Source organism: Desmodus rotundus, chromosome 4, assembly GCF_022682495.2.
Source record: "Desmodus rotundus isolate HL8 chromosome 4, HLdesRot8A.1, whole genome shotgun sequence".
NCBI lineage: Eukaryota > Metazoa > Chordata > Mammalia > Chiroptera > Phyllostomidae > Desmodus > Desmodus rotundus.
In genome coordinates this window covers 150485651-150511352 of record NC_071390.1, presented here as the reverse complement: position 1 = coordinate 150511352, position 25702 = coordinate 150485651, and the positions used below count along the sequence as shown (strand labels likewise).

The following is a 25702-nucleotide window of genomic DNA, read 5'->3' as shown; positions in this document are numbered from 1 at the left end:
TTGGTGGTTTCAGCCACCAAATATTTCTTGTATTGTTTTGTATTGTTTACTTTGTTTTTTGCTTATATTATATTTAAATATTAATTAAATTTTATCTTATTTTAATGTTACCTTTTCCTTATACTAAGTGTAAGTGTTGTTCATGAAACTTAGTTTTTTATATAATATGTGTGTACTGGATTGCCTTACAAACTAAATATTTCTTAAGGAACTGTGTTTTGTGGTCTAAAAGTTTAAAAACTACTATGCTCTATCATACTTCCTCTTCAGGTGGTCTCAAAGGAGAAAATTTTTTCCATTTACTTTAATCTATAAAATGGAAATAATAGTAGTTGCTACCTTATAGGATTATTATGAGAAGTAAATACAGATTGTTCCTCACTTAATGATTTGTCTTGATGATTTTTTGACTTTATGATAGTGGAAAAGCGATGTGCAATTAATAAAACCTATACTTTGAATTTTGATCTTTGATCTTTTCCTGAGCTAGTGATATATGGCAAGATGATGCCAGGCAGAAGCAGCAAGATCATTTTGCCCAACTGTAGGCTAATGTAGGTGTTCTGAGCACATGTAAGGTAGGGAAGGCTAAGCTGTGACACGATGTTTTGTACATTAGGTGTCTTAAATACATTTTGACTTACTGGTAGCAATATTTTTAAGTTATGATGGGTTTATCAGGACATAACCCTATTCTTAGTCAAGGAGCACCTATATATATATAGAGTGCTTAGAACAGTACTTTCCTGGCACATAATAAGTGCTCAATAAATACTAGCTATTATGATGATGATGATGATGAACAGCAGTTTCAGAGATAATGCTTTGTTTTTGTCTTATGCACATTAACGATAATAAAGTCCTTTATTTTTGCTGTTAAATAAGCTCAGAGATAAATTTGTGACATAAGATTGCTAACTAATCTTTTGTCCGTCCTCCATAGGCTATGATTTTGTCACTTTAAAAATTTCTTTTGTATCTCTTCTGTAAGCAGCCCTCATACTCTTTCTGGAACATCAGAATCATCAAAAAACGACATTTTAATTTAATTATATTATTATTAGAGATGTTTTTATATATATCTGTGCCAGGAGGAAAGGTAGAGGCTCTTGTGAACATTCACTGCCTGTATTATGCTGTAGATTAATAAAACTGTAGATAGCACTGTGATTAGTTTGTCTCTTTCAGTTTTTTACTACTGTATATGATTGAGTCCAGTAGAGGGGGGAGAATCTTGATAGCTGTATTAGCTGTCTGCCTTACTGAACAAATTTGTAAGCCCAGTTAAACTTGTGCTATGTGACAATCCAAGTCATAGAAGATCATTATAGTGAAGTTCTACTAAATCTTTCATGTATTGAAGTCAAAAGTGTTACATGAAAAACTTGTAAAATAAATACACTTCAATATTTTTTCATAATTAATCAGAATAACATTGAATTACTCATCTGTGTACTTATCTGTGTTAAATATTAAGGGCTTTTGTGTTACTTTGTATATACTTATATTTCTGTCATAAAAATATTTCTAAACAAAATGGTAACCTTCACATTTATGATTAAGGTAAATTAATTTGTATTATAAAAATGTCTGGGCAAGGAAGTGTTATTTTTATGGAAATAAAAGGAATTAAAAATTTATGGACTTCCTCTAGAGCACAGGTGGCAAACAAAAGGCCTGTGGGCCGAATCCGGCCCTCCACCTTGTGGTATCCAGCCTGGCCCCTTGTTTCTACCCAGTGGCAGGGCCGAGCTCTCACTTAACAGTTAAGGAGTAGGTACACTTATACAGTTGTAACATTATATTCGGCCCTTTGAAGGCAACCGCAAGGCTGATGTTGCCCCTGGTGAAAATGAGTTACCCTGCTCTAGAAATACACATTTCTTAAGATTCATTTCTCATTTGTATGTTTTTAGAATGTAGTATATGCCGTTTTGAATCTTTAGTAATTAAACAATCCATTTAAAGCTGAAAAAAGTAATGAGAATTCTCTGATCTTATTTAAGATAAACTTTAAGAAATAAATATTTCTATATGTTGCAGTTTTTCAAATCCATGGTGAAAGGTTATAGAAATATTTCCTCAGCACAAATATTAGAATATTATATCTAGATTTAATTTTTGCTACTTTTTAACAACTTGGAGAATTGGCAGTCCAAATTGCAATCCCAAACAAATTTCTGAGAATTATTCTTCATTGTTTGATTTAAAAAGATGAAGAGGGGAGAATCTAGCAGTTGAGAATAGGAAAGAATGGAAAAGGAAATAGTAGAAATGAAGACTTTTATAGTGAAGTCTATGTAGTAATAAATGTTGTAGAAAATCCTGGCCTCAGAATGTACACCTTTATGTGTGAGGATGTTAGAATCTGAGATTTGTGCATATATCAGAAATCCTAAAAAGTTTTTAAAGGGCTGAAGGTGTGTGCTTTGATAGGAAGTTTATAGTGGGCATAGCTTTATAAGTATTTTAAGTTTGGGGGAAGAAATTGGAGCAATATTTATGTTAAAGGTATTGGATTTTTCTAATATGTTAATGCTAGGATGGTTTCCTAGGTATATTGAAGGGTGTAATTTAAGTAAAATCACTCTTGATCATGAGGGAACTCTTGGAAGTCAATGACCCAGGCATAAAATCGGAAAGGCTTGAACTTTTAAAAAAATTATATTAAAATTAGAAAGAACAGAGTCTTAAAGTGGGCAAGACGGTAAGTTGGAATTGACTGTGTAGTTGAAGCCATTTCAAGTGCTGTTTGTTATATATGCAACAGGGCTGTCTGTTTTGTTTTTGTGTGCATAAAATTATGGGGCTTTTCAAGCTTATACCAATTCTTCATCTTCCAGAAGCCTTACATTTCTCAAGGCCAGTAATCTTGCTGGAAGGCAGTCTGGTTCAAGGGGTCTCTAAGCTCTGGAATCAGACTCAGATTTGAAAGTTAGTTTGTCCGTTTAATTGTTACTGAGGTCAGTGACATCACTCTGGGCCCTAGCTTTATAATTTTTAACAAATACACAATGATTTTTAAAAATTAAGGACTATTGTGAGGTTTAGGTAAAATATATAGGCATTCAACAAATTATACCTGCTGTTTTTAGTCATTTTAAGGAACGTAATCTGGTGACTGGACAGATACATGGTGTTTTGATTGTTTTACTTTTTATAAAGTTTCAAAGTCACAATTGTTCATAACTGAAATATAGATGAAGAGAAATTCATATAATTTGCATCCATTTTTCATTGCCTATTCCTGTAAGTCATTTCTGTCTTACTACGCATGTATACTTTTTATCAAGTCCTTAACCACACTAAATGGCTTTTACCATTTTTTAAAAATTTAACTTACTAGATTTTCCTGCTAAACTTGCAGCACTTTGCGGTAGACTATTTTCCACCTACTCATATACTTGAATGGATTGTAAATAAAATTGAAGGTGTGGCAGGCATTTAAAAATCTGAACTTTTCTATCTAAAGGCAAGTTATCAGAAATGTAAAACTGTTTTTTTTTTATGTTTTCTAATGCTCTGAATAAGTCACTAAGGAAAATATCCTCTGTGTGTCAAAATGAGTATTATTTCTTTTCAGGCCTTTTATTGGTATTTCTAAAAGTTTCTGTAATAGAACTGTGCTATTCCAATTATCATGACCAAAACTTATTTGCATTTGTTTAGCATTTGCTACTTGATTCAATTCCACAAGGATAAATTCAGTTGGATAGTATTAAAAAATAGTAAATTTAGAAGAAAACCTATAAAAATACTTAAATCTAACCTTACAGTCATCACTGGGTATGTTGATCCAAGTTTATTAATAAAAATGTAGTTTTTATGACCATGCAAAGTAGAGAAGTTTAATTAATTTAGTCAAGTTTTTTCAATGTGTATTATAACCTGATTTTTATTTTAAAGTACACTGCATAGGGTTTTAGATTTATTTCTCTCCCGATATTTGTATTCTTTTTTCAGTATCTACTTAGGTGAAAGTGAATTGACTCAATCTTTATGTTACAGGAGACTACCTGGGGCAATTGATGTTATCGGTCAGACTATAACTATCAGCCGAGTTGAAGGAAGGCGCCGGGCAAATGAAAATAGCAACATACAGGTTTAGTATTTTTTAAATTATTATTTTTTTAGCTGAAAAAATAAGTGCATGTTTTAATTTAATTTATTCAGTATATATTCATAGTGTTATGTGTTAGGTGCTACAAAGAGATTTAAAATATGAAGTCAGTCACCGGTTTACTACAAATAAAATTTAGAATTTATAACTTTTGGGTCTTTTTTAGTAAGATTTTTTTTCCTTGTGATAAACATAATGTATGGCTTCATTGGACAAAAAGGAAAATATGGGGGAAGTTTAAAGAACAAAATAAAACCACTGATAATTCTACTATCTAAAGATAACCACTAAAACATTTTGATACATCTCTTACTTGTCACAAAGCAAGATTGGGATACTATTATATTTTTGTGTATCCTTTTTTTTTAAATTTGAAATTATCATTTGCATTTTCTCAGTCTTAAAAATATAACTTAAAATCTCTTTATGATAGCTTTATTGTATGATATTGATATATCATAATTTATTTAATGTGGCTTTTCTTGGGGAAAACAAATTTGTAAGCCCTGTGTTTTCAAGTGTAAGGATGAAAGAGAATGAGTTGTTAGTAACTGAGGTAATTCAACTTATTACTTTAGCAACTGAAACTTTCAGCTGTTAACTTGACCACACTTCCTTTTATTACCTACTTCCTTTTCTTCTACTGAATTTATTGGTATGGTATTGATGGTAAATTTATATAGGTTTCAGATGTACGATTCTATGATATATCATCTGTATATTGTATTTTGTGTTCATCACCCAAGTCATGTCTCCTTCCATCACCATATATTCCCCTTTATGCCCTTTTCTGCCTCCCTCCACCCCCTTTCCCTCTGGTAATCTCCATACTGTTGTCTGTCTATGAGGGTTTTTTTTTTCCCTTAATCCCTTCACCTTTTTTACCCAACCCTCAATCCCCTCCCCTCTGACAGAGGGCCGTCTGTTGTCTGTATCTATGAGTCTGTTTCTATTTTACTAGTAATTCCTTTCATGAGTACTTAAAAATGTCCATAGTGTTTTGATTTTCCGTACCTTTAATAAATAAATCATGTAAAGTGTTCTTTTTAGCATCTTTAAAAGTAAATCATTTCTAAAATTAAGCTAGTTTTTTCTTTCCCCCACCATCAAAATGCTATAATACTTTAAATTTAAATCTGTTTCCTTCATTAAAAAATAGCTTATCAGCATATGCCTTACAAAAATTACTGTACAAAAAATAGGAAAAGTTAATGCAAGGAAGAATGATTTTATGTTTAAATGATGTGCTTTAATTTAACTAGTAAGGATTTGAGAAGTGTAATCTCAATATACAGTATTATGTTGCCTGTTTCTGCTGTTTCCTAAATGTGTTTATACATTAGAATCCCTTAGGAAACTTGTCAAAAATCTAAATTTCTGGGTGCCAGTCCTTTGTTGATTTGGTGCCTGTCCCTAACCTGTTCACACAGGTCACTGTTTTGTAAACACTTTTACTTTTCAAATATAAACCCTTGTTCTTAAAGTCACAGGGGTCACACAGAAAAGTTATCTCTATATCTGGCTGCCTCTTGCACTCTCTTGATGCTCTGTGGTCTCTCACTTTGCACCTGGTGATGACAGGCCCTGGTACAATAAATGCCTGGTTCTGCGGCCACGTTCATTTCTTAATGCTAGTATCTGACACTAATGATTACATGCTTTAATTCAAATACTTTAACTTTAGTTGGGTAATAATGATAATACTTACTACATTTTATTTATAAAGTACTTAATTTTGTTTAGAATATTTTTATCACTTAATTATTTCTTATTAAGAACTTTTGTGATGATTCTGTTGTTTTTTCTAGGCTTTAAATACATGTGTGAGTGTATCACATCTGCGTGTATATACATATACACACATTGTGCACAGAAAATTACTCTCGCCTCCTCAAAATATGTGTATTTAAATAAAACTTTTCACTTTGACTCTTAGATGAAATGAAATTAATTTACTGAGTTTAATCACAGATAAGAACACTTATTCATCTTTTTAATAAACTATGCTCTAACTTTAGGTCCTTTCGGAAAGATCTGCTACTGAAGTAGACAACAATTTTAGCAAACCACCTCCATTTTTCCCTCCGGGAGCTCCTCCGACTCACCTTCCACCTCCTCCATTTCTTCCACCTCCTCCAACCGTCAGCACTGCCCCGCCTCTGATTCCACCACCAGGTAAATAGTACATAAGACATTGGATTTTGAAAAAATAATAACCTATGAATGTTTCTTTTATTTTGAATTCAACAATTAAAATATATATTTGAAAAATAACATCTTTACTTATTGCATTGCACTAAATGTAATAGACACAAAATTATGTTGTCTTCAGTAGATCACACTGTAACAGATAAATGTGTGTCTTGCTATTTCAGCATAGAAAAGAGACATTATGTTAAAATAGAGAATGTACAGATACCAAAATTATGATCCAAAAATACCATATTCCCCAAATTAAAGTTGCTAATTGTATAAGTTCATATTGAATTATAAATCAAGTAAAATTGTTTTGAAAAAACTTTTAAAGATACTTTTAGAATTGGAGTAGGTAAAAAAAGTTATACCTGTGAAGAGAATTTTGAAATGAAAATCTGAGTCTGGTCATCTTCTTTCTTCGTGTACTGGTTTCCTTTTAGGGGACTCCTTCTGGGTGCCAGGTATCTGGTATTGTTTTAAATGAGACACAAAATTTAATGTAAATTTTCTGTCATTTGTAGCCACTTTTGATTATTTATTTATTAAAAATTAGATCAGTGGCAGTAGAAAAAAATTACAAATAATCCCCAAATTTTGTACTTTCAACCTTTTATCCGGTAGCCTTTATTTCATTCCCAAAAGTTTTTCATTTCATCCCCCTTAACCAATTTTTTAATGAAACTAACGAGAGATGATAATTACTTTTTTCCTCTGGAGGATACCCATAGTATATGATAAAAAATGATCTATCGTTCCTAATCAGAATTACATGTGTAATATGCATTATGGTTGTAACATATGTCAGTTTTTACGTAAGAGCCACGACCACCTCCTCCATGTTTACAGGAGCGCTGTCTGGTGTTGAAAGGGCCAGTTGTGGCCAGAGTGTAGAGGCAAGTACAGGGTTCGTGCAGTCCTTCCCTCTGGTAGTCCTTGGCCTCCAAATGTCAGTTGTCTCTTGGCCTCACCGCCACAGCACCTTTGATTTCCTTCCATCGTCACCTCTGCCTTCGAAAGGACTTAAAAATTATTATGAAAATGACTCTGGCAGTAGAGAATCTTGTCTTAAAAATAGTGGAAGAGAAGACTGGATAGGTTAGAGGTACTTATTCTAGGCAACATTATTTCTAAAGTTCAGTTAATTCTTGTTCCAGCAAGAATTTTTTGTTCTGAAACACAGACTAGAAGTTGTGATTTGACCCAAGATTCTTATGTCTTTAATATGGTGAGAATTAACTAAATAAGGGAAAGTAATGAAAACGTAATGATTCATAATTGATTTCTTTGTCCTCTGAAAAAGATAAAATGTAGACACAGTTCATTTTGAACATATTTGATTTAATGAGACTAAAAGATAATCAGCTTATGTGTCAATAGTTCTTAAGCTAGATTGCTTTGTAACCTTATTTAAACTTTACTAGGTACTAAAATTGATTTAAGAAAATTTTCTTATTTACTAGCCAAATAGTATATCCCCAGATGGCTAACATTTTATATAGTTCAACACTAGCTGTTTATTAAAGTGAGAGAGTGGTGATATATAATGATGATGAAAAAAATACTTCACTGCTATAACAATATTTAGTAGCTCTGGAAGATACTGCTTATAGGCAATGGCATTATCTGGAAGTGGGCTTTTTTTAAATGATAAAATTACTCCCATTTATTTTGCCATATAATCTGTTTCTAAGGATAATAAATCTTTTAAAAATGTATACATTATCTGTGGCATTCTGTAACAGATTACTTTTCTGTTGCATAAACTATATATTTAATGTTAATTTTCAAGCATATGCTTTCCATATTTTAAATAACTATCCAGATTTCCTTTGATGCTTATTTTTGGATTGTACCTCATGCTGTCCTATTAACATTTTAGGAATACAAATTCAGATGAATTTTAATGCTGGTTTAAGCAGTACCCTAACATTGGTGTGTCTGCTGGAGTGAGGTGGGGGAAGATACTAATTCATAATAAAAACCAAATATTTGTAAGTTGAGGCTATGTGAAATACTCCACATTTTTACTAGATTGTGAGCTGTTGGGAAGAGTATGTTTCCTCACAGTGCTGATCACAAATGTCTTGTGTATACTTGACATACTCTAAATATGTTAACTAATTGAGTTAGAAACACATTTGTATATCTGTAACACAGGGGGATTTTCAGATGGACAGCTGGTACAGTCACACAAGGCACGTACCAATCAGAATGGGCACTAGCTTCAAATAACACTATGGCTGCATAGATACATGCCAGCTGCATGTAGGCCCTGATTAAAGCCACATTTTAACTTATTTACCAAAGAACCACGTGATTATAATATGCTCTATTGAGTTTGCTGTAATTTATATCACCTTAGAACCCTAAGCAGCTAAGGAAAGAAAGCTGGCTCAGGAGGGTTTTTTGTAAATATTGCCTTAATAAGAAAACTCCATTTTCCAGGAGGAACCATAGGTTTTCTTTGTGCTTTGTTGAGAAATACTAAAAGGAAGAAAATCTTTGAGAATTAATTTAAACATATTTTAATTTTACCTTGATTAACATTTGCTTTCAAATACATAAATGTTTAAAACTAAAGGCCTGTATATGATGGGACAAATAAGTAATGATATGTTAAGCCCATATTTTGGGATGCTACCAGTTTTTTTAGTAAGTAGGGTGACCATATATCCAGATTTGCCTAGAACAGTCCTACTTTATGTCTTTTGTCCCTGAATAATTTTTATTCACTCAGAAATGCCCTGTTTGGGAGGATAAAATTTTTAGTCAACTCTATAGTTGGCTCATAGTGTAAATAAGTACCGGTAGTTACTCCTTAGCAACGTGAGGTGTGATAGACAATGCGCATTCAAGGGACTCTACTCTCAGATAGTTAATAGATGAGGATAAGTATATTGCCTTCTCTCTGCCTGAAACACACATCTACAAACATACATGAGACCTTATTAACAGAGAGAATAAACTCTTTCTGGCCATAGTAGATTAGTATGAAAGTAGAGGAGGTTTTGTATTGTAGAGCAAAATAAACATATAAGGGACCTGTGGTCCTAAATTAATGTTGAGACTTTTGTATTTTTTATTTGGAAAAATATTTAATCTGGTTCCTAGTTGCTGTACTAACCATAACTTGAAAACAAATACTAATTATTCAAGATCTTCCCTAATTTTCAGAAAATCTATCTTCATTTTCTAGTGAACCAGATCTGTTGTTAGTGTGGCTTCCTTCACTGTGTAATAACACAAATAGTAGCTAATACTTATTGAATGTTTACTATTGGAGACACTGTTCTGAGCACACTTCTTGTATTACCTCAATTTTATTCTTGACAGCATTTGAAGTAGAAATAATTTTACAGGTACAGAACCTGCTACTCAAGGAGTTTAAACATTAGCTAGAAAAGTAGCAGAACCAGAATTCTAACCCAAGCAAAGCCTATTTCATTAACTATGTCCACGGGAATCATTACCTATGTCGAGAAGGCTATATTATTGGATTATGTGATTCACGCCAATAACATGTCTTAAAAGCTTTGTTTTTCTTTTTAAGCATTTTGTTGAAGTGCATGTATGTGTGTGTGTAGGGAAGTTATGGAGATTGTAAAGAGCAGAAATCAGATTTTTAACAAAATCAGTTAACTGCAGTATTAGTATTTGCCCAATTTGTGTTAAGAAGTCTATGCTCACTGAATAAACTAGTTTTGAAATTCTTGTTAGAATAAAAATTGTAAAATTGGAAGGATTGCTGTTATAAAGTAGTTGATTTTTTATTTGGTAAAATATACCTAACAAAATATTTATGATTTTAACCATTTTGTAAATGTATAATTCAGTGACATTAAATACATTCACAGTGTTGTGTAACCATCACTAGGATCTGTACCTAAAACTTTTTCATCGTCTATAACAAATATTATGTGCTCAACTAAACAATAACCCCTCCCCGTTTACCCCAACCCCTGCTAGCTTCCATTCTTTCTGTCTGAATTTGCCTGTTCTAGGTACCTCATAAAAGTGGAATCATTCAGTATTTGTTGGCGTCTGGCTTATTTTAATGATTGTAAACGAACTTTTTAAAATTGTTCAACCTATGTTACATTTCATTTAGGGTTTTATGTGTTAATTTACTTTAGTGTCATATTTTATTTTTATGTTTTTATAATAGAGTTTACTGACAGAAGGCATATTCAGTTTAACTCATTTCTTGTTACATTAATCAGTACTAAGGCTCATGTGACTGTGGTTCTGTATGTCTTGGGAACAATAAATCTAGCTCAACAGTAAAATTCTACTACATTGAAGAAGGCTCTTTGCTTTACTGAGATGTAACCCAACTAGTCTGGACCATGGACAAGTCATCTCAGCACTTAAAGTGGGATATAAGGTTTAGCTGTTTATCTAGACTTCAAAATGTGTAAGCTTCTGCATTTTAGAAGGAATTAGGTTTCCTGAAAGACTGTCAGGTATGTCATTGTCTTACTATTCATCTAGTACTACAAATTATATGAACTTGAAAACCTTACTTATTCCTTAAATATCTTGAACTGGGGTTAGCGATGATAGATGGGGCTTGGGAGAAATGCAGCGTACATTTGGAGTCTTCTGCATTTCCCCCAAGGCCTACCATGTTTTTAGATTATTTTTCAGTTAGCAGTCTGATTCTAGCACAGAGGCTCTCGAACATTTTGGTCACAGACTCCTTAATACTCTTAAAAATTACTGCAGACCCCAAAGAGCTTTTATTTATACATCTTTTTTTGTATTAGATCTTAACTGAGAAATTAAAATATTCTATTTAATATACTTATTTTCTAAAATACTCAAACCCATTACATATTAACATTAAGAAAATATTTCTTTAAAAATAACTTTTTCCAGAACAACAAAAAACATTTAGTGCAAAGAGTGGCGTTGTTTTGCACTTTTGCAGTCTCTTTACTGTGTGGCTTAATAGAAAACTGGATTGCCCTAATTGTTTTGTATGTTATGTAGCCTCTGGAAAACTTAATTGTAGACCTGTAAGAGAATGAGGATGAAAATGGCAAATGACATCTTAGTATTTCTATGAAAGTAGTTTTGTTTTGACCTTGAAGATTTCTAGAAAGGCCTTAGGTACCCCAGGAATTTCCAAGTAGCACTTTGAGAACTGCCAAAGGTTGACTATATCGGATGAATGTTAGTAGCACCTTTGAGGAAGTACAATTTTGCCCCTCTAATTGATAAGCTATTTCATGAATATAACATTTATTATGATCATTTTATAGTTCAGTGAAGCTTTTTGGTTTTAACACAGCAAATCTGCATATTAACTGATGCTATTTGCCAAAGATGTGTTTTATAGAATTACCTTTGCAAAGGAATTCCTTGAAGCTTTTGAGAATTATATTCATTTTTTTATGTTAAAAAAACCTAAGTCTGTTGTGTTTTTAATATACTCAAAATGGGAACTAATGCTAATTATTTGTAATAAGTAGTATATTCTGGCGCAGTTAAAAATTAAATAAGTTTAATAGAAGTTAAAGGTTCTTTTGAATGTTGATTTTTAGGATGTTGATTTTTGAATGTCTGTTTTGCCCATGGACACTCCCTTTATATTAGTTATATTTTTAATAATATAGATGCTATATTTTGTGGAATTTAATTATAATTTAATATTTGCCTTTGGTTTGTGTGATTCTTCTAGTCATTTTGTGATTATATGTGTGCTTAAGACATCAATTTCTTTACAGGGGTTTTTTTTGGTAAAAATATTGAAATTTCTATCAGCATCGTTTCTATTTGTTGAACAGAATTTTAATTTCTCTAGCCTGTAGATTATTTTATAAACTGCAGGATTAAGAGGTCCTAATATGAATAAAGTAGTTCATTCCATTTATAGTTAGCATAAACCATCTTTTTTTACCTATTAGGTATGAAGTATTCTGGTAACTTTGTTGCTGTAAGTTTTGTGAATGTAGCACCTTTTAACAGATTTTTTTCTTTAAAATTACTTCCATTCTATTTTGTATTTTATAATTATTTCATCTTAATTATTAAAAGATAGTTTTACAGTGTTCTATATCCTATGTTTCTTTTTCCTTAATGGAAGGTGGTATGTAATCATTTTGTCAGTCTTGACTTTGTGCAGAATTTATGTGTGTATGGGCTTGGTGACTTTGACTTAAAAATCCTTGAGACTTAAGGAAAGTGATCAGGCTTATTTATTTGTAACATAATAATGTTGAAATGTTGAAATAATGTTGCAATAATGTGGACGTTACCAGTGAGAAGTAGGAACTAGCAATTTGAAGTTACCAGTGAGGACCTATCACACAATTAATTCTGCCATGCCTTGTTGTTGTTGTTGTGTTGTTAATAGAAGAATGATAGGTAGTTTTTATGTGTATTGGTTAGCTAGGGCTACATGAGAAATTACTCCAGAACGTATTGGCTTAAAACAACAATATATTTATTATTGAATAGTTTTTGTGTGTTAGGAAAGTGGAGACAGTTTAGCTGGGTCCTCCGCTTCAAGGTCTCTTACAGACTTTGAGATGGTCATCTCATAGGCTTGACCGATCCTCTCCAACATGGCAGCTTGTTTCATGAAAGCATGAATGCTGAGAAGATGGTAGAGGACACCAGTAAGATGGAAGTCACTGTTTCTTGAAACGTAGTCTTGGAAGTGACATCCCATCATTTTTGCTGTATTTGTTTGTTAGGAACAAGTCATTACGTTTAGCTAGGACGTAAGGGGAGGATGTGAATGCCACAGGTATAAAAAGGCGTAAATACCAGGAGGCACAGGGATCATTAGATGTCATCTCATAGGCTGCCTGTCACGTAACTCTTTTTTGCCTCAGTTATACAAAATAATGATGAGATACATTGAGAATGAGTTCTTAGATAAATTTTATTCATTTTATTGTTGAGCCTAAAATGTAGATCCTTTTAATTTTGTGAGAATTTTAAAAATTCTTTTTAGTATGATGTTTTGCAGTTACGCTGTCTTTTTGTTTCTTTGCTTCAATTCCTTTAGTCCCACATATAGGATTTCAGATTCCCCTACCCTCACACTTTACATTTATGAGCATGTGTTACATACTAGAAAAGTTACATTCCCTGCTCTTTCCTTTGAGGATGCCAGATAGTATAGGCTGCCATGTAGCTGTACTATTTTACCTCAGAGTGTCACACACTTTGTTCCATAACAATTTAGAATAGAATTTATTTTGTCTGTATTGAATGTTGAGGTGTTCAGCAGTGCAAAAGAAAAGTTTAGAATCTAATCCATTGATTCCCAAAGTATGGTCTCTGATCAGCAACATCATCATCTTGTTAGAATGCAAATTCTCTGGGCCCACTCTAGACACTAAATGAGAAGTTCTAGGGGAAGGGGTCCAGCAACCTGTGTTCTAACAAGTTCTCCAGGTGGTTCTTCTGATGGGTGGTGAAGTTGCAAAACCACTCATCCAAAAGCTTTGGGCCTGTACTAGAAATCTTACTTCTACTGCTGTTATACAAGGCTTTCCAGGAAAATAAACTTTTTTTCCCTACTCATTTTACAGATAAAGGATACAGAAAAGAAACAAAGTACTTGCCTTGTGTATTTCAAGTCTGTTGGCTAGGCAACACATGTGTTGGCCAGGAAGGTGGTAGTGTTGGGAGAAGAAAGGGATATTTGAGATGAACTTTTCTTTCCTTATATGATTTCTCCTGGGTTAACAAAAGTCAAATGCTAAGTAGAGATTTTTAGGTGAAAATTATGTTAGCCTAACATATTATGCATTTTGAAAATACATTAGATAATTGTCAAAGACTTCACTGTATAGTGTTTAATCAACTTTATAGTTAAGTTTCAGTCAACATTTACCAGTAAAGATTTATATTGAAATATCTTAGGTGGAATAGAGATCTCACAAAAAGGTCCCTTTCTAGTTGTCATGCCAACTTTGTGATGTGTAGATACTGATTGGAAAGGCATTTGTAATAGATAGCATGATTTTTCTTTGTGTTCTTAATTCCTCCCAGTTGTTGTTTTTTTTTTTTAATTGCCCTATGATATTGTTGTAGTAAGATTCAAATTAAAGGCAGACTATACTACACAATTTGCTTTTATGTCATTTTATCATTATGTTTTATGAAAAGTTTGATAACTTAAATGTTTTTGAGGACTAGATACTGAGAGGGCTGACTAGTAATATACTTATTTTGTATGAATTCACATTTTAGTAAGCTGTACTAAGTATATTAGCTGAAATGATACATGCCGCTCATATGTTCATTCAGGTAAAGTTATTAGGATTACAGAGTGGGTTGCCGAACTTGATAAAATTCTTTATCTTATACATCTAAGAAAATCGGTGTTTGAATGTAAAAACTAGGTCACATAGTGAAGTTCAGTAGTGCTCAAAAAATCCTGTACTGTTGTAAATAAAATCAGGTAATAGTGGATGTTAATAAGAACATTAAATGTGTTCTGCCTTTCTTTTCCCATTTAGTTAGGTGTCTGGAATTCTGCTAGCTTGTATTGTTTGCTGGATTCTTACAGTTTAGTAACTTAGATAGCAGCAGAATAACCGCAGGGTAAATGAGAATCGTTGTTAAGTGTATCAGTTTAAGTAGGCTTATGGAGGCCTAATGATTTTTCTAAGATGATGGATGCTTTACATATCTTCTACAATCTTGTTGGTTTTGTAAGTTTATCATATCTCTTTTATTGCATGGTGGTTAAATCAGATGCGTCATTATCCATTTTAAAGGCCGACTGCTGCCTTAAGATCTTTTTATATAAACCTATCCTGGTAAAACATACAGAGAAACATTTTAAATAAATTATTAGCAGATTTTCCATTGAAAAACTTTTGAAAGTGATTCTGTTTTCATTATTTTTTCCTATGCATTTAGTTGATGAGTTAGGTTATTTTTCCTCTCTGGACTAATTTTGATAAAGTTTACAGTTCTTACAATAGAATTTAGTAAACCAGTTCTGCTCTGTTGAAGCTATTTATGGTATAAAATTTTCATGAAATAGTTTTTAATTTTTTTCTGTTTTTCTACTTAGTGATGTCATTTTTCTTCAAACAAAAAGTAGTTACAGTGTGCATGACACATAAGTTTTATATAAGGATTTAAGGGCACATTTGACAAATGTAAAACTGAGAATGTTTATACATAGTTGAATGTTTCTTAGTTTATAAAGTGTGCGGATGAGTGAGAGTCACTCAAACTAGTATTTTCTGACTCCTATAGAAGTAAATTGTCTACATTTATTTTAATGTGCCCTGTGGTATATATATATGAATTGGCTGTAACCTCTTTTTCTACTCCCACAAATCAAGGGAAATAATAGCCTTTCCCCACTCCTGTCAACAGGAAAATAATCCAAATCAACACCCGAATGTCCCACAAAGCTTTACTAAGTGAATATCCATCATCTTCAGAGTTACCTAGTAGTATCTACAGTATTAAAGAGCCCATTGATGAATTTCCCTATTAAAATGTTAAAATAACAAGATCAGATGTTGATTATCAAACTTAGTGTTATTTTCATAGAGTTTGATATTTGCATATGCACAAATATGCTTTTTAACTGATGTTGAACTTTGTTTTATGATTACAACTTGTGGGGGAAACTTGTTATCAGGTTGTTAGATACGGTTTTCATCAGGAAGTCAATGTTACACACTCGAGTTGTTGGTCCTCTGCAAGAAAACAGAATACTTCTCTTGAGTGAATAAGCCAGGAAAATGAAGCAAGGGGTTTTATTTCAAAGATGTGGGTTTTTCTGTTTTGGGGTTTTTTTTGGTGATGGCATAAAAACATAACAGATTATAAAATCCAATTACTATATTAAATTTCATCACTTGTTTTTTAGGTATTCCAATAACTGTACCACCTCCAGGTAAAACTTTTTACATGTTTTCTCCATCATTGTTAATAAACATGAAATTTCAAGCCTATAGTTACAGGAGGGACAGTGTTGATATGGTTAGAATATGGAATAGGCTTTTGGGATTTCAAGGTCCTATTTTCAGCTCTGCCTTTGCTTCATTCCAGTTTTGATTAAGATAATTAGTTATCTTATACCTGTCTTACCCATTTGTGTAGAAATAGAGATTCTGAGAAAATTCTCACCATATCAATTTTTTGAAGAAAACTGAGTATAGGATAGAAAATAAAACTTTTATTAAAAATACCAAAGAATTTTTTATGTGATGTAGTGACTGCAAGAGACGAGAAAGATGATTTATCTTTATAGTGGTTTCTGAGTGTTTTACTCTGCTGGCATAACAATATCATGAGAATTTTGAGCCACACTATTAGCTAGATTGATAACTGGACAGAGATGGTTGTTCTTTGAGTGGTGATTAAACTGTTAATTGTTATAATGGTATGATCAACAGTTTATATGTGGCCTAGTGTTGTTGTTGTTTTTTAATTTTTCAATTTTTTGGGGGGTGGTAGTATGATGAAAATGTGATTGCAGGTATATTAACTGAGTTCAGTATTTAAAGCCAGGGAGCCTAAAGAAATGAGAAGTGGCAGAGCTTGAAGGGTGGGTCTAAATTCAAAATGACCTTGATAAACAGAAATGGTAGAGTTAGGTAGCATAGGTGAGTACACATATTTAGATGTGAGGTAGTCACTGTTTGTCAAAAATGTGGCTGAAAAAAGACTTACCAGGAAAGTTACAAAGGAATCATTGGTGTGTCTTTTTAGTTTAAAAAGAAATGTGATTATAAGACTGTATAAAATAGGATTGTGGACTATAAGGACTAATGTGGTAATTGCTAAACTCTACACTGCTAAGATGTGCAGTAGAGGATTTACAAATCCTAAAACTGGATACAGTGAGGACGAGCATGGTGAATTTGAAACAACTTGAAGCAGGGCCAAAACTGATTTAATTGGACTTTAGAGAAGGGCTAGGAGAACTGGGATTCATTTTTACATAGAGTACTAAAAAGGAGGCCTAGTGGAATTGTTTTTAATATGCAGAGGGTGTTAGAGAGGACGACAGTGGATTGTTTCTTGTCCTTCTTCAGGATAGCATATGTATTGCAGTGTGAGAGAGATAATTTAATTCATTTCCTAACAGTAAGCGTTGTTAAAACTTGAAAGGAATTGGTTTCATAAATGGTGGAATCTTAAGGTCTTTGTTGGGATACTTTTTGCCTTCTTATTTGAAAGTGTAGAGTAGATTTCCTGTTAAGGTCCCTTTCCGCCACATTCTGCGGTATTTCATGTAGGTATTGTGAATTACTGAGAATGCAGACCTCATGATATAAAGGTGTAAATTATTTTCTTTCCAAACTAATGCCAAACTACATTACGTGCCTTCCTTTGTAAAAATAGTTTTTTAGGGTTGTGCTATTAAAACATACTTTATGATGGATATTCTCAGCTTTAAGCATTTATTATATCTACTGGTAAGATTTTATTTATAAATTATACATATAAAACTCAAAATATTTTTTGAAAGAGGTAAATGTTTTATTTGCTTTCCTTCTAAAATATTTCAAGTATAACATATCTGGTGACAACACTACTACTGTTTTATAGATGGAAAAGGTAAGGCGTTGAGAGTAACTTTCTCATACTCACAAAATGGGCTGTGTGTGGTGCTGAAAATAAGACCGGTGTCCTGACTCCCAGTTTGTGCTCTGTGTAGTAGACAAGACTGTTCATTTAAAGTTTTATTACTCCAATGTCTGTTTATAAGTTTAAACTCCATTTTTTTCTGTCCATTATAACATAGAGAAGCATGTTTGTCCCCAGAAAATGTAGTGATACGCAGCAACTTTGTTTTACTCTTGACTTTAGGTGCATATTTTCTTAACTTTTTTTTCTTATGATTGAATGTTTCAGGTTTTCCTCCTCCACCAGGTGCTCCACCCCCATCTCTTATACCAACAATAGAAAGGTAAGTCATTGTGTATACTGTAAATTTTTTATCATTGATAGAGTTTTGACAGAAGAATCATACACATATTTTGGTAATGTTTTCAAAGATTTAATTTTTAAACAGTAGTACCTGCCTTTTAATAAGTCTAGATCGATGTTAGTTACTTTTATATAAGATGTTGGACCCATATAACCCAAGAACAAAACACAAAGAAAACTAAAAGATAATATTTTGAAATACTTCCTTTGATTTACAACACACTGATTAAAGAATCTCCTAAGTTGATTTAAAGAAATTGGCTGTAGTCAGTGTTGTGGGAGATGCAAACATGACTGGTGACCATGAGTAATGCATGTCTACTTTAGGATTAGGTAAGGACAACTGTTATCAGGGACCATAGCAAAGAAAAGCTGCCTTCTGCCTTGCTAGCCTGCTTCAACTCAACTTGCACAAAGGAGGATTGGATCTGTTCTGCATGAGAATAGCCTTATTTTTATACCCTGCCTTTTATGCTTTATGTTAGTTGGAATTCTGCACCAAAGGGTATTTACCTCATGGATGGCGATATGGTGTTTAACAACATAGGCTTTGGAATCACAGAAACCTGATTCATATTTTTGACTTCATAATTTACCAGCTTTGTGTTGCTAGGCAAGTTCATAACTACTCTTTGAGACTTAGTTTCTTCTTTTTCCAGATGGGGTTGATAGAATTGTGAAGATTAAAACAGCTAGTGAATATAAAGCATCAGCATAATTCTTAATAGATAAAAATCACTAATAAATGGAGGCTATTATTATTCCTGCCGAAGTGGCAAATAAACTTTATAAATGTGGTGTATTTCTGAAAAAGTGGTTTAAATTATATAAAAAGACAAAAATTGTAAGAACCTTGTTATATCAGTAGCATCAAACCCTGCATAGGATTTTCAAAGAAAATTATAAAACTCAATGAAGAGTGACTTGTGAGAACATAAGGACTTAATTTTATTAAGTCCTTGTTAGATATATATTTGTTTTCTCTATTAAAATGTTAAAAGTATTTTTTGTTGATCCTGTCAGTGGGGCTGAATTTTTGATTTATAACCATTAAGACCAACTGTTTTTAAGACTAAATTTTAACTAAGTCTCAAATATTCTGTTAGCCTCAAAGTTTCTGTTATCTTGTGAATTAAGATAAATTCATTGAGTTATTCATGTTAAGTAGTACTAGCAATCTGTATTTTTCTTTACAGTTGAGTGGTAGGTTGTGTATTTTTTGGAGATTGAAAAGTCTGTTTTTAATATTAAATAAAATTACAGAATTAAAGCATAGTATTATATTGTGATGAAGTAAGTCGTGATTCTGCTTTTATGTTTTATACCAAATTATTAAAATTTCAAACTTAATAGTAATACATAAAAATACATTTTTCTTCAACAGTGGACATTCCTCTGGTTATGATAGTCGTTCTGCACGTGCTTTTCCATATGGCAATGGTAAGTATTTTTATTTAGTTAGTTTTTCTTTTTTTATTGTATATTTTTCTATTACCATTTATCCCTCTCATACCCTCTTCCACCTCTACCTATACCCCAATGGCAAGTATTTTTAGTTACCAGATTCAATTTGAATCAGTAAAGGACTTAAATTTTTTTAATATATTTTATTAATTATGCCATTATAGTTGTCCCATTTTTTTCTTTCCTTTATCGCCTTCCACCCTGTATCTCCCCTCCCACTAGCATTTCCCCCACCCTCCTTAGTTCATGTCCATGGGTCCTACATATAAGTTCTTTGGCTGCTGCATTTCCCACACTATTCTAAACCTCCCCCTGTATATTTTGTATCTACCATTTATGCTTCTTATTCCCTGTACCTTTTCCCCCATTCTCCCCCGTCCCCCACCCCCTGATAATCCTCCATGTGATCTCTACTTCAGTGAATCTGTTCCTGTTCTACTTGTTTGCTTAGTTTTTGTTTTTTTAGGTTCAGTTGTCGATGGTTTTGAGTTTGTTGTCATCTTACTGTTGGTATTTTTGATCATCTTTTTCTTAGATAAGTCCCTTTCACATTTCATATAATAAGGGCTTGGTGAGGATGAACTCCTTTAACTTGACCTTATCTGGGAAGCACTTTATCTGCCCTTCCATTCTAAATGATAGCTTTGCTGGATAGAGTAATCTTGGATGTAGGTCCTTGCTTTTCATGACTTTGAATACTCCTTTCCAGCCCCTTTGGCCTGCAAACTTTCTTTTGAAAAATCAATTGATAGTCTTATGGGAACTCCTTTGTAGGTAACTCTCTCCTTTTCTCTTGCTGCTTTTAACATCTCTCCTTATCTTTAATCTTGGGTAATGTAATTATGATGAGCCTTGGTGTGTTCCTCCTTGGGTACAACTTCTTTGGGACTCTCTGAGCTTCCTGGAAGTCTGTTTCCTTTGCCAGATTAGGGAAGTTCTCCTTCATTATGTTTTCAAGTAAGTTTCAATTTCTTGCTGTTCCTCTTCTCCTTCTGGCACCCCTACGATTTGGATGTTGGAACATTTAGTTGTCCCAGAGGTTGCCAAGCCTCTCCTCATTTTATTGATTTCTTGTTTCTTTGTTCTGTTCGGGTTGAATATTTATTTCTCCCTACTCCCCCAAACTGTTGATTTGAGTCCCTGTTTCCTTCCCTCCAGTGTTGGTTCCCTGTACATTTTTCTTTATTTCACTTTTCATAGCCTTCACTTTTTCCTCTCTTTTGTGACCATACTCAACCATTTCTTTGAGCATTCTGATTACCATTGTTTTGAACTGTGCATCTGATAGGTTGGCTATGTCTTCATCGCTTAGTTGTATTTTTTCTGGAGCTTTGATCTGTTCTTCCATTCTCCCTGTGCCTGTTACGTAGTAAGGGGCCAAGCCTCAGCTATTGGCCAGGGCAGGGCAACCCACTTCACTGCGGTTGTGATGCTATATATGGGGGAGCGGTCCAAGAGGGAACAATGCCGTTTGCTCAGCTCTTGACAGGCTTTCAGTCCCCTCTGCTGCTACTCACAAGCAAATTGGGCCCTTTGGGTGCTGATCTCAGGTGGGTGAGTTTTCGTACATTCTAGGTCCCTGTGGTTCTTTCCAATGAAGTCTCCTGTGGGGCTGGGAGTTTCTCCTGCCCCTGCAACCCTCACAGGTGTTTTCAGTCAGAGGTTTTGAGGCTTTAGTTCCCTGCAATGGAACTCTGGATTGTGGAGTTTGTCTCGATTCCCAGTTGTTCTTCCCAGTTTATTCACATGCAAATGTGGGACCACCTCGGCTGCCCATCTCCACCCCTCCTACCAGTCTGGATGAAAGTTTCTTCTTTAACTCCTTGGTTGTTAGACTTCCGTACTGTTGGATTTTCTGGCAGTTCTGGTTGTTTTTTGTTTTTAAACTTGTTGTCTGTCTTTTGGTTGTGTGAGGATGCAAAATGTATCCACTTGTGCCCATCTTGGCTGAAAGTGAACTTAAATATTTTTTATAGCAATAAAAACATACTTCCATGGTTTAAAATATATCAGACCAAACAATTAAAAAATATTAACTAAAAGATTAACTAAGTCTTACATGTATCTAAGGGTTACTTAACAGAATTAACTTTTTATTTCTTTTATCAACTGTATTTTGAAATATTAATAAATTGTTACACAACAGAGATACTTATACTATGTCTACTCCTAAAAGGACTTAGGATTTGTCACCAAATTGTTTGTCTTCATTGTCCGTAATCTTTCTGTTTTTTGACTCATAGTATCCAACTAGCCTTGTTCTTATCTTTCCCCATCTTTTCTTGTAGATCATTTGGCTAGGTCCTCTATCATGTTTGCTCTTGACAAATTTGTCCATTACAAGGGCTTCTGATACCACTTTCTGCTTAGATTCCTTGATTATTTATTCTTTTATTTTAAAACTGCTCTTGTGCATTGTACTAGGTTTTAGGGATACAGTAAAATAGACATAGGTTTGTCCTTATCAAATTTATAGGCTAGTGAGAAAACAGCCAGGTGATAGGTGAGGATGTCATGGAGAGCAGAGTGCAAGGGGTCTCCCACTCCAGAGGGGTGGAGCTGTAGATGATGTGACCTGGGGTTCAAAACATGTTCAAAGATATTGTGGTGAGAATGTAGTACGCTTTATGAACTGAAAGAATTGTAGTGTGGCTGGAGTGTAAAGAATGCATGATGAATGCCTAGAGATGAGAAGGGAGCATGCAGGGCCTTGTAACCATTCTGTGTAATTTCACCCTGGTTCAGAGGGCTATGAGGAGCAGTTTAGTATCATGCTGAGTTGTGAAATTGCTAGATTTACATTGGAAAAGGCCCATCCTGGCTACCTACTATGAGGAAATAGTGGGTGGTAGGAAAGTGGGAATGGCTGAGATGCCTGCTGGATTGAGAGAAGAAGTTGTTGTACACTCTTGTGCTGCATAAGGACCCTTCTGTCAGCCATGGACTGGACCACATATATGACTCTGGTCCCATAGATTATAATGGAGCTAAAAATTCCCATTTCCTAGTCATATCATAGCTGTTGTAATGCGGTACTCATGTGTCCGTGGTGATGCTGGTGTAAACATACCTGTGCCGCCAGTTTTATAAAAGCACAGCACATAGTTATGTTAGTGTGCTCTTTCTGCTTACATAAACAAGTGGGTTGCTGTAAAACAGTATGCCATGTTACACTAGCAGCAGCCTCGTACATTTTGCGTTTGCTACCTCTCGTTGTTTCATTTTCTCTTGTGCTTGGTTTAATCTGGTATTGTTTTGTATTGTGACATGCTGTACAGGCTTATCGCATAGGAGCAATGTGCTCTACCAGATCTAGGTGTGTAGCAGGCTGGACTGCCTGGTTTGTAGAAGTACAGTCTGATGTTTGCACAAGAAGGAAATTGCCTAATAAATGTATTTCTCAGAATGTATCTCTGTTGTTAAGTGGCACATGACTGTAATCCATGGGAAGAAATTATGGTATCCTGTTTTTAGGTAGTAGTACATTGGAGGTGGAGAAAATGGAATAGTTTAAAGGCTTATACAATATAAGTGTCCGTCATATACTTAGAGTTACCGTCTAGGTATCTGTATTAGAGGGTTGTACTGTCCTTCAGACCCACCTTGTTCAGAGCCACATTTGCCATCATTCACATGAAAAAGTGGTCTTTCTGTTGGCTGACTTGTTTCATTGATTATACCACCTTTTTTTTTTTTTTTTTTTTTTTTCATTCTGGCCTCACAGGATTACTTGGGTTGGAGTCTTGCTTCACCCTCTCACTATTTACATGATTTTTATAGATCTTCATTAAATGGAGAGCATAATTTTTCCCATAAGGTGAAGTTTAGTGAGAATACATTGAAACACCTTAGTGCTTCCATTTAATAAACACTCAGATATTAGCTGCTTCATTATTATCTCCACCATCTTCAACAAGCTCCAAGTTCTCTCCTGTGTCTACACTCTGAGGCAGTGTAACGTAACTATTAAAGTATAGGCCTTGTAGTTAGACAGCCTGGGTTTGGGACCCGGGTCCATCTTACTGTAGTAGCTTTGGGCAAATTGAGTAACCTAAATCATTTTTCTCATCTTTAAATTAAAGTTTGAATACAAAGTGCTGAGCACAGTGCCAGTAATATGTAAGTACTTAACAAGTATTAAATTAATCAAAATTTGACCTCTTACGGCACTTGTCATTGCATTGTTTGTGATTAAATTCCTTGTGCATTTGTTTCAATACAAATGAACATGAGGAATAGCTCATATCAGAAAGATCAGACTTTATTCTTGAGATTACATACACAGTTTCCTTGTGGAAGATTTTATTTTTAAAAATACTTATTAAGTATTTAACTTTTTCTCCAAGTAATACATGCAAAATTTTAATCCCCAAAGCATGCTTTTTCTGCTCACTGTTTACTAATCCTGACTCTGATACTTTTTTTTAAATAAAGAACTTTTAAGTAATAATGGTTATAAAGCATTTTGTAACAATTAAATAGAGGAAGGTTAGGAATTTTCATTCTAGTCAAAAAAAGCCTTGGAATGAAGATGGTAAATACAGCTTCCTCTTTGATGTAATTCTGTTTTAGGTTTGTTTATTTTATTTTAGAATTTTGAAATTTATTCTTAAGTACTACTAATTATAAGAGGAAGTATTAATTTTTCTTCATGACATATTAAGATTGTACCTATAAAATAAGACCTAGTTTAAAAGTAATGTTTTTCAGGAATATGGAAGAACATAAACATTTTTAATGGTTTTTAGATCAGATCGTCTCCATGGCATTCCTACATAAGCTTATTACCCTATTTCTTTTTAGAAATTTTTTTTTATTTATTGATTTTTATTCTTTTTTAGAGAGGTCAATTCTTGTATGTGCCCTGACCAGGGATCGAACCTGCAACCTTGGTGTATCAGGATGATGCTCTAACCAACTGAGCTACCCGGCCAGGGCTATCACCTATTTCTTGATTTATATTACTTCAGATACCATGTGCTATCTTTCTACTATGATAAATGTGTATTTTGCTCACTTACTGTCTCTACTCCTTCTCCCCACCAGTGAAATTATGACATTATCTTTGTTTCTCTATACCTGCTCTCTTTCTGTTACCATCAGTCACCACTACTGTGCATCTTCCTAAGCTTTCTCACCTCTTCCCTTCCCTCTGCCTCCCAACCTGTTCAGCTATACTCCTACTTTCAACATTTATATTCTGTCCTGTAACCAAAGTTATCTGTGCCCTGGCAAGTTAGTTTTTAATTCTAAAAGCTAAACAATAAACACCTCATTTACATTTTTTGACTGTGTAATTATTGTGTATTTTAGAGATAATTAAAATACTCAAGCCATGTAAAGGAGAACGTTCCTATTACGATATGTGAATAAGTACCATCATATACTTTATCAACTATGTAAAGTCATACCACATTTTAATTGGGTTCATATTTGGACAATGACTTTCTCAATCTTGAGTATATAAAAAATACTACCCAATATATATTTTCCAAAAAAATTGTTCAAATTTTGTTTTTCATGTGTGCATCCTTAACCATCTGGAAAGTTAATTTTTGCCTGTGTTATAAACTAAAGATATAATTGTTTGCGTGCAATTTGTTGAGTAGTCGTCCTGAGGGATATACAGTCTCCATCTATCAAGTTTCATGGATGCATAAATTTGTTTCTCTGCCTTCTAGACTATTTACTTGGTTTATTTAACTACTATTCCTGTGCTAATGATGCCACACAATCTTAATTATAAATTTTATAGTAAATCTGATTGGTTCAGCAGGATGTACCTGTTCAACTCTAGAAGTATTCTTGAGCCATTGCTCTTACATATCCATTTTGCAATCAACTTTACAAGTCCCATGAAAAACTCTTTAAGATTTTGATTAATAACTAACATTTATATTAACCTTATTATGTGACAAACACTGTTAACTCACATAATCCTGACAGCCTTATAAAGTAGGCATACTGTTAATATCCTCACTTTATGGAGGAGGAAAT

The 25702-nt window shown here is 33.6% G+C and overlaps 1 protein-coding gene across 17 annotated transcripts in view; it reads left to right on the top strand.

The window, feature by feature from the left end:
* FIP1L1 (factor interacting with PAPOLA and CPSF1) overlaps positions 1-25702 on the top strand; it is a 74527-nt gene that overhangs the window by 35162 nt on the left and 13663 nt on the right. For 9 of the 17 annotated variants that reach the window (XM_053923562.2, XM_045183001.3, XM_045182995.3 and 6 more), the window contains 4 exons: positions 4009-4102; positions 6139-6295; positions 18167-18221; positions 19626-19681. In XM_053923562.2, the coding sequence (XP_053779537.1) occupies positions 4009-4102; positions 6139-6295; positions 18167-18221; positions 19626-19681 (362 nt within the window). Of the gene's footprint in view, positions 1-4008; positions 4103-6138; positions 6296-16172; positions 16200-18166; positions 18222-19625; positions 19682-25702 lie in introns of all 17 variants that reach the window. The other 8 variants (XM_045183000.3, XM_024573916.4, XM_024573912.4 and 5 more) reach the window with 1 other exon arrangement.